Source organism: Pseudochaenichthys georgianus, chromosome 16 (assembly GCF_902827115.2).
Source record: "Pseudochaenichthys georgianus chromosome 16, fPseGeo1.2, whole genome shotgun sequence".
Classification (NCBI taxonomy): Eukaryota; Metazoa; Chordata; class Actinopteri; order Perciformes; family Channichthyidae; genus Pseudochaenichthys; species Pseudochaenichthys georgianus.
This window is the reverse complement of record NC_047518.2, coordinates 19,119,418-19,128,823: the sequence shown is the minus strand read 5'-3', so window position 1 is coordinate 19,128,823 and position 9,406 is coordinate 19,119,418. Positions and strand designations below refer to the sequence as shown.

The 9,406-nt window shown below is 41.1% G+C and overlaps 1 protein-coding gene across 1 annotated transcript; it reads right to left on the bottom strand.

Annotated features, from left to right (window-relative positions):
* Positions 1-671: 671 nt before the first annotated feature.
* On the bottom strand, positions 672-9,137 carry cmc1 (C-x(9)-C motif containing 1). Its single transcript, XM_034103317.2, has 4 exons — positions 9,027-9,137; positions 8,576-8,668; positions 1,623-1,713; positions 672-1,470 (listed from the first exon to the last, which is right to left on the bottom strand). The coding sequence occupies exons 1-4, from the start codon at positions 9,043-9,045 to the stop codon at positions 1,350-1,352; spliced, it is 324 nt and encodes a 107-aa protein (XP_033959208.1). The 5' UTR covers positions 9,046-9,137; the 3' UTR covers positions 672-1,349.
* Between the last annotated feature and the right edge of the window lie 269 nt (positions 9,138-9,406).

Below are 9,406 nucleotides of genomic sequence, written 5' to 3'. Positions count from 1 at the left end.
TCTGGATTCATTACAGGAGGAAAATCAACTATTTATTTTAGTCAGGTATCTATAAAAATGTCCAACTTGGCCATCTTCTGGCTTTTTAATGTGAGGATATGCGGCTTCTCTCTGAGTCATAATATTAGAATGAATACCTTGGGGAATTTAAATATAGCAGACAGGCAATTTAAAATCACAATTCATGTTTGCATTTGCCATTGATTATTAAACACAATCTTTTTTAACAAAAGGCTGAAAAATATCTACCAATAATTCCACCCTTACATTAATTAAGGGTACCGCACTGCAAACTGGTGAACGGGGAATAACATTCTTAATATGACAACAAGGATACCCCATTACAGTAACTCCTCGACACTTTTAATGGAATTGTGCCATTGTTTGTTCTTTGGAATTACATATAAACAAAAATGAAAATAATAAGATGGCTTAAACGGTCCAACTCATAAAAAGAATAGTAGGCTACAAATCAAAGACAAGTGATTATAATTAACAAAAGTATAATTTACTTTTGAAATGAAAAGTAAATAAACACAGCTTAGATAATGTAATCTGTTTAAGAGGTTCATTTAGCTCTATACTAGCGAGGCCTAACTGTAAGGGTGATGCTTCAAAATATTTATTAAAAAAAGGAAAAACAAAAGAAAGACAGCTTTTTCCCAGAGAAATGTTATTAGAGATAAGAACAACCAATTTAATGAGCAAATGCTTGGACATTTAATTTCCCCACAGTGTCAAGAACGTCCAGACAATAACTCAAATAAACAAAGGATGTTAGATGTGTGTGTCATTTACCATCGATACACACTTTAGTGCAGTTGAATATCTTTATTTACAATGTCATTGCCTATTTCAAATCATCATACATGTTACAATGCTCTGTGAGATGTTTCTTACATACGCTGTACAAGATTCTTTAATTGGAAACCAACCCTTTTTGATGACAAAGGATGTTTTACACTTCAGATTTGTACCAAGCTGTAAGGCAGAGCAAAGGCAACACAACAGAAGATACAGGAGGAGACTGTATGATCAGATCTGTATATTCAATTCATCAATGAGCTCATCGCTAAATATAATGTTAAAGCTGCTGATGTAATCAAGTGAGGGAGATCAATCCAGCAATCTGACAGAAAACATCTTGCAAATATACAGAAAAAAAGAATCCATTAATTAGATATATTCCTTGCACACCAAACTGATTTCAGTCACTCCACAGGTTTTAATAAAGGAACAGGCTATGCTTTAAAGATGAGCATGCATCCTGGCCGTGGGGGACATGGAGCTGGTTCTGACCAGTCTCACAATCTGCACCTTCAGAAGAGGGGAGGCTATCATGTTGTTAGCTACATGCTAGTTGGGAGTTTTTGTTTCCTGTTCTTCGTCGCGACCCCTGTCGTCAAAAACTCAATTTTCTCTTTGATGTACTCCTGCTTACACTCCTCGAAGAACGCAGGGTCCTTGTAGCTGGTGGGAGACAGAAGGAACAGTTTTTTATTTCACAGAATTAATGTTTTCTTGTGTAACTCACTCGATGGTGAGTATGGCCCACAGAGTGTTAACCTATAAGATGTTGGTGAGATAACACTTGAGGGTGTTGCAGAGGATATCGCACTCACTGTATCGTCAGACATTCCTTCAGTGCTGCGTTCTGCTCTCGACACTTTAACACCATGAGGAACCCCGAGTCTTTGCAGCAGTGGTTGAAGGCTGGAGGAAGGTGGCAGAAAGAGGGGGAATTAGCAGAGGAACAGCATGTACAATAGCCACAAACATAACTATTATTGTTTCAATTATTTTAAGCCTTCCACCTTTTCTGTTTGATCCCAGAGTAGAAGCTCAGAAAAAAAGACAAGTAGCCACAAGCTAACAAATATGGGCCTTCAGTGGGCTCTCCACCACAAGAAGGAACCCAGTCACTCTGCGGCCTCTTATCTAACTGAAACCATCTTTCCTGGTTGGAACAAGGCCTGAACTGAGTGGTCGTTTTGGTGGTCGCCCTGTTTCCACATTGACCTTGTAACGGTCAGTCCACCACATGTCTGTAAACCCAGTAATTAAATATAGGCCACGTTTCAATACTTCCTGACTGACAGTGGTAGCAAACTAAGTGGTGAATATGTTCAGCACATAGATTTCTTATAGACATGGCACATGTGTGACGTGTTGTCACCCTGCTATAAATACCATGTGGGGCCTCTATTTGAAGTTCTTGCTGTTACCCTGCATTTCTCCACAGGTTTCTCGATCCACAGGTGCTGTGTTTCAGTTCTGCATTTTGTTTGCAGATCCAAATGAGGTAAGCACAATCTGTGTTGATGGTGTTGGTGACAGAATGGCAAACATGTTTATGTTCAGAGTCTGCTACGATTTTCTACAAGACTTTGGCTGATAATCAGTCCTACCTTTCCTCATTGAGGGTCCATGTATTTGTGCTGGCTCTTAGTCCAGCTACACTGAGTGCTTCATTTGTTTCCCTCCCTATAGCTAGGTGCTGAACATTTCTGGAGTTTCTAATCTCCTCCGACCAATCGTAGTCAATATCAAATATACAGATTGCCAAGTAATGCAATACGGTATAAAATCGGAAAACAAATGCAGTAAGCATTGCTAACATGTCCTCTCTCTCTGAGATACAGATAAAAAGCCCTTCCATATCACTGCATCAGCAACACAATGCCCTGGCCAGCGGTGTTTTCCAGAATAAACGTGCAGGGTCCTCATTGTAAACAAGGTGTTGAACAGCGAGTCTTCACCTTGTTAGCAAGCTCTTTCTCAAGACTTTCATTAAAACCACCGCTGTCCCATGCCATGTCCCCTTCACACAACTGACATCATAAATACCTTTATCAGTGGCATCAGTATGGTTATCACACAGTCACTTTCATCAGGATGCAAATGTGAGAAAAAAAACTGAAAAGCAATTTAGAGAAGCAGAGCAGTGCGACTAATCTAATCAGCGAGCGCCTCATCCCTGTCCCATGGTGCTAATAGCGGCTGCAGAGGGCTGCCTCTCTGAGCGCAGATATACGAGAGCAGATTTATGTATGAAAGGCCCTTCTAAAGAAAGATGGCACCTTCGCTTTAGACACTGATGTTTGCCATTTTTAAAGATGCAGAAGTTTAGTTTGGCAGTTAGGCAAAAAGCAGAAGCTATGGGATTAAACATGTGGGGAGGATTTGGACCTTAAGAGAAAGATAAAAGGTGTGAACCTCTAATATATAAATAGTTAAAAAACTAAATATAAGTGATGATGATTTGAGGGATTTATGCATTTCGAAATAATTCAAAATAATAAAAACCAGTAACTTAAAGTAAGGCATTGTGAAAATTAGTATATCAATATTTTTTTTCTCTCCATATTTTAGATGAGGGGATCCCAACAAATTACGACCAATTCGATTTCTGCAAATATAAGCAAAAAACCAGGTCAATGTGGAAGAGGTTACTCAATTAGAATGTGGATTGTTTAAATGGTTGATTTTCAAACACTTCTATACAAGATATATATTATTACAAGACATCATCCATGCAAGGGGAAGGTCACACCAGGAGAAATAAAGCTTCAGAGATGTTGCGTACAGGTCAGGAGTACATTGTAGATTCAACAACAAAGCCTACAACATACAACTAAGGGGGGCTTTGAAGCATTTATGCCGAGACAGATCACACAGGAAAACATACTACCATATTCTCTTTGGTTTTTTGGTAAATCATAAGAACACGTGCGTGGGGCCCAGTGCAGACACTGCATGGAGGTGTGAAAATGAGTGGGATGGAAGCAAGTAATGTGAAGGGGGGGGGGGGGGTTTCCACTACCCACACAGCCACTGTCTGTCCCATCACCTTCGGGTGCACCGTCTCCCCGCTTGAGCACTACACACCACATAACAGTCATTGTGTGACAGATGTGTTGCTGCAGTAAACAGGGTAAGGTGAGCAAAGCTGCAGCATTTCCAAGCAGATGGAGTGGAAACGGGTTGATGCTAAATGGCCTACTGCTCAATTCGGAGAAATGTAACGATGGACAGTGGGTGTTCATGGTGGTGGGAAACAGTTAAACCAAAAAGTGTGAAAAGATTAAAAAAGAGAGAAAAACAAGGTTAGATCAAAGTCCACAGAAGGAAGATATTAGAAAAAACTCAAAACCGCCACATGAAGGTTTAGAGCAGGGGTCGGCAAGGCAACCCCTGGCACGTGTGCCACCGTAACCAGTGGCACACTAGGAATAAGTGTGCAAAAATATTTAAATTGTATTTTCGGATCCTGAACGAGACCGCCGGCAGAGCGCGTCTCCCCCTGCAGACCAGGAGTGGAGTGCACCAGCTGGGCATAAGCCGGGCGTAACTCTACGTCCGACGTAGAACCGAAGGTTAAGACCAAACTAAAGTTATGACTAGTGCACCACTTAGACTTAAGCCCTGTATGCGTTGCGCCCGGGTGTAACTTTTACGCCTAGTATGGAGCAGGCGGAAATCGGAAAGACAGACTAGTATCCATAGTAACGTAAAACAGGCAAGAAGGATATTAACGATGGCAGGGCGTCTTGTTTACATGTTTAACAATGAAAGGGCATTAAGAAGAGAAAGAGTCGTCCGTGATCGAACAAACCCACTGGACATTGATTCAGTGAACTGATAGAGAGGTTTCGTTTCGGCAGACAAGCCCTTTTTGATTTAATCGAGGAGATCTCCACTCAACTCCAGCACGGATCAGATCGAAACGCTGCGCTCTCCCCAACCTTGCAGGTGCTGATTGCGCTCAGATTCTACGCAAACGGGGCCTTTCAAAATACTGTGGGAGACATGATTAATGTTCATCGCACAACTGCATGTCGTGCTATAAGACAAGTTTCATTGGCCCTCCAGCACCGATTTCTTTCTCCGTCAGTTCCCGCTGTAGCTCTGACAAATCCCTCTTTCTCTTTCGGGGTGTGGCCATTTGGGATTCCCCTTGAGTCATCGCTGACGCTGTGGGTGTGGGAATCCCCTCTTCTCTGCGGTCCTCTGAGTCTGTAAAATGGCGTTGCTTGGCAACAATTACTGTTTCGCGTGTATTCACGTGGACGCGCATCTTAAGACCAGGCGCAGCTACGCCCGACACTAGTCAGGCTTGGTGCACTCGGTGTAAATTCGAATCACTACGTCGGACGTAGCTAAGCCCGACGTTAGAGTTAAGCCCTACTTTTTAACGCCCATCTGGTGCACTCCACTCCAGGCGTGTAGCGCACTTCACACATTGCAGTATAAGGAGCTGTACATGCCGCAGTTTTTGCGTGGCTGTGTCTTTGGTTGAAAGCCCAGTGGCGATTTGCTCATCGAAAATAATATGCTACACAGGGGCAGACTGGCCAACTGTGTGTTCTGGAGAATCACAGTACGTCCGGTCGTCAGCGAACCGAGCCCGTCGCCAGCGGGCCGTTGACGACCGGGCTCGGTTTGCTGACGGCCGGCACGCCCGGCACGCCCTTTATTTATTTAAATGTGTTTAAACGGCATCATGTAAGTTGCGCTGACAGGCGACAGAGGGCCACAGCTTCCCCGCAGCGAGGCTCCCCCCGCCCTCCAGTTGACAGTTCACGAGCCCCCCTCCCCCTTTATGATATCACTGCCCCGTCTAAGACACAAGTGGATCTGACTTTAAAGGAGACATGTCATGCTTTTCCGGTTATTACCCGTCCCCTTGTGTGTTATGAAGGTTTTTATGCACGTAAACAGTGTGCAGTCACAAACCCTCGAAGTAGCGAGTAAAACTCCCCAAAACGCCTCGTTGGAGACACGTCATTGTCCATTTGATTCTTCCGGGTACGGCATGATGTCAACCCGTACCCGGAACGAAATGGACCAATCCGTGGAGCCGTTACGTTAAGCCCCCGCTGATTGGTCCAAATTGACCAATCCACGGACTTCCTCTCACACACACACACACAGTGCAGGCAGCTCTGCTGATTTCTCCTCCCTGGCTGCAGGCTGATAACAGACCGTTGAGATTGCGGCGAAATTCTCTCTGCAGACCCATTCTCACAGCGTTTATCAACCTTTTTCTTACTCAATATCAAGCCACACTTATTGTTTTTACTTCGGCTGTGACTGTGTGTGTGCTCAGGGTGAGTTTGGCTGTGTTTCGCTGTGTATCGCTAAACAAGGAAATCACACCTCCACAGAGCTCAGCGTGATTCACAACGTCCCGACCAATCAGAGCACACTGTGCTCACAGGGAGGGTGGGGGCTGGAGCTATTGGAGCTACAACAAGCCGTTAAAGGCAGAGAGTGAAATTCAGTGAATACACGTAGTTTACAGAGATGCTGTTTGAGAAACCAATGTGAGTTTGGAAAATTGCACAATATAAATCTATTCTAGTAGACCTCAACAATGGAATTATGATCAGTGGAAATGGCCATGACATGTCTCCATTAATTACATTTGACTCCAGTGTTTCGTCAACTTAATATGTTGCTTAAAATAATACTCCTGCATACAGTATGTGACACTGTAAGTGTTGCACGGCCAGATACGGCTCAAGAAGCTGACTCAGATAAGGAAATATATGATACATTATGATGTGATATGAATGATAATGGGACACACCGACGTCTGCACTCGCAGTGCCGTGGACTGTACGTAATGTTACTTTGATCCGGTTACTTATGTTGTGGCAGATATTTAAGCAAGCTTTCTTAACGCTGATGTTATAATAGTCAGATTGCTCTGAAGATGGAGGTGATATTCTATTAATGTTCACATTCACACAGTCAGTTGATTTTTGCCAGCTGTCTTTCCTGCAACGGCAGCTTTTCTGTATTTCCTTTCTCCTGTAATATGACTTGATCGCTTTAAACTCCGCACACTGAACTCTGATTGGTCAGCAGACAGTGCTTTCACTGAGTTGAGCTCTTAGCCTGCAACCTAACCTGCTCCGGAGCAGGTTAGCTGCTCAGCATAAGTTACCATGGAGATCTAGCCCGCTAAAAAGAGAACCAGCGTCGTAGGACCGGAAACCCTGCGTTTTTCCTGAAGTTAGCCCGCTAAGCGAAAATCCGGCTTCGTAGTACAGGCCTCTGGTTTAGAGAGTTAGTTTGTGTGTATCGACACATTTTTCGTTTTAAATTGTTCCAAAATCTACAATTTCTTCCTCTGAAGAAAAAATGCTAACTATGAACCAAACAATACTGGTGGGTTGTAGTACTTCATTGCGATGCTGTACCTAAATGAGAACTGAACATTTTTGACTAAATTATCTTGTAATATTTAGCTGCTTGAAACCAACTGCTCACACATGTCAAGTATTAAAAGGGATTTAGTATGACAAAGTCCTAACCTTAATACACAAGTATTATGGTATTGTGTTTTTTTTTGCGTTTTCCTAAAATGTCATATTCTGGTAGATATTAAGACTTTGTTTGAAGCAGTGTACTTTTCAAAATGCAAATTGCAAATGCACCCTTTAAATTAAAAGGATTCATAAAAGGACCTAATGAGCTTGGATATACAAATACAAACTTTTTCCAAAGAACATGTATTTATTTACGGGGTGAAATCAGTTACAAAAGGAAAAAAGAGGAATACTAGTGACCTCTGCTACTGTAGACAATGTGTCAATATACCAGTATTTGTGTTTGTGTTGAGTTTCTATTGCATTTATAATACAGTATACACTCAGCTCCCAGTTTATTAGGTACAATACAAAAATGTATCATACCTTTATGACGATTATAATGTGTAGGTTTTTTTTAAACTTAAATGGTTTATTGAAGACAGGTGTTTAAATCAACATGTGGGTCGTATTGATGGCAGAAATGTGTTGAATGTTACCGTCTTACATTGACAAGTGTTTCTAGTTTGTCGTCTCCCCTTTTTAATACACTTTGCCTTTTATCTCGGCACACATTTAAATTGGTCATAGTAGGAAATAGTTATAATAATGTTGTTCGATTAAAATGTCTCTGGGTCTTTTGAAGATCAAATTTATTTTTCGAATAAAACTTGATGCCAGGGGATTAGACCATTCTTTTTCAGAAGAGCATTTAACCCAATGTAGCAGGAAAAAGTACAGGTGATTTTTCAAAGGAGGGTTAGTGAGCCAGTATGCATAATGTCAATGACCTTGAACTGCTTCACCACATCTTGTTCATATATTTGAGTAGACCTGATCTATTGCTGCTTAGACATAGTCAAAATGTCTAGTTTAATACAATAATAGTCAAAATGTCTAGTTTAATACATTAAACATCATGCTTATTGACGTTAAAAGTATTGACTTGGACTGGACACATGTGCAAATACACTAACATTTACATGAATTAACCTAGGCTCTTTTATTGCTAAAATAGTTAAGAGTAATGTGTCGCTATTAATAAAAATAGCACTAACATCCTATATAAGTAGATAAAAACCAAACAAATAAACACAAACCAATGTTAAACTTTTTTTTTTTTTTTTAAATGGTGTCTTGTCAGGTGTAATTGTTACCTGCAAACTTGAAGCAAGATAAACAAGTGTGTACCATTTTTAATTGAGTTGGACTTTTGTAAAGGAAAATATGCTTTATCAATCGCACAGATGGACACACACCTTCAACTTTTTCGACACAGATCTCCTTGGCTTTCTCCCTCATCATTTTGGGGATAAGGACATCTGTCTCCACATGTCTCAGGTGGATCTCATCTGAGAAGGCAGGGCAAACAGAGACACAGATAGACCATCACAACCATGGTGGGCATTATCATTATGACGACGTTTAATGATTATAGAATACACGTTATACTATTATTGCATAGGTACTGGACATATAACCTAATGGATACGCAAAGAATAATGTATGCATCACAAGTGCGTAGAGATAACCAGTTGAATATGTTGCTAGCTAACGTTAGCTACACGAGCCCACATAACATTGAGAAGTCTTTCCTGAATGCACGAGGCTGAATAAAGCCGTGTAAAGATCGACACAGCGTGTATACTTAGCTAACGCTATGCTATACAGGACACGCCATGCATTCAGAAGAACAGAAATGTTGTATACCTTTTTTAATTTCCTCCATTGTAGTGCTGATTCTCAATTACTCCTAACATTACAAAACTAACCCTTGTGTTGTGACCTCTCAACACACTTCCGCTGACGCAATTACGCAGCGTAAGAAACTACATATCCCAGACTCACACACGGACTTTAGAGAGGGGCGCTGGAGAGGGGGCGATTCAGCTCTTTGGTCCTTCCTGTTGAGAAATTACGTTTTTATTATTTTGTCCTTACTTTCCATCCATTATAGTGCTGAAATATAATAATAATAATAATAATAATAATAATAATAATAATAATAATAATAATAATAATGATGATGAGGATGATAATAATCAAGTAATTGTAATTGTAATTGTAATAATTGTAATTGTACTAATAAT

What these genes read in the sequence shown, in the direction of transcription:
- cmc1 (XM_034103317.2), bottom strand. An exon ending in CTGTGTCGAAAAAGTTGAAG is followed by an intron (nt 1,714 to 8,575) that starts GTGTGTGTCCAT and finishes ACCTTCCTCCAG; the next exon opens with CCTTCAACCACTGCTGCAAA. An exon ending in AAGGAATGTCTGACGATACA is followed by an intron (nt 1,471 to 1,622) that starts GTGAGTGCGATA and finishes GTCTCCCACCAG; the next exon opens with CTACAAGGACCCTGCGTTCT.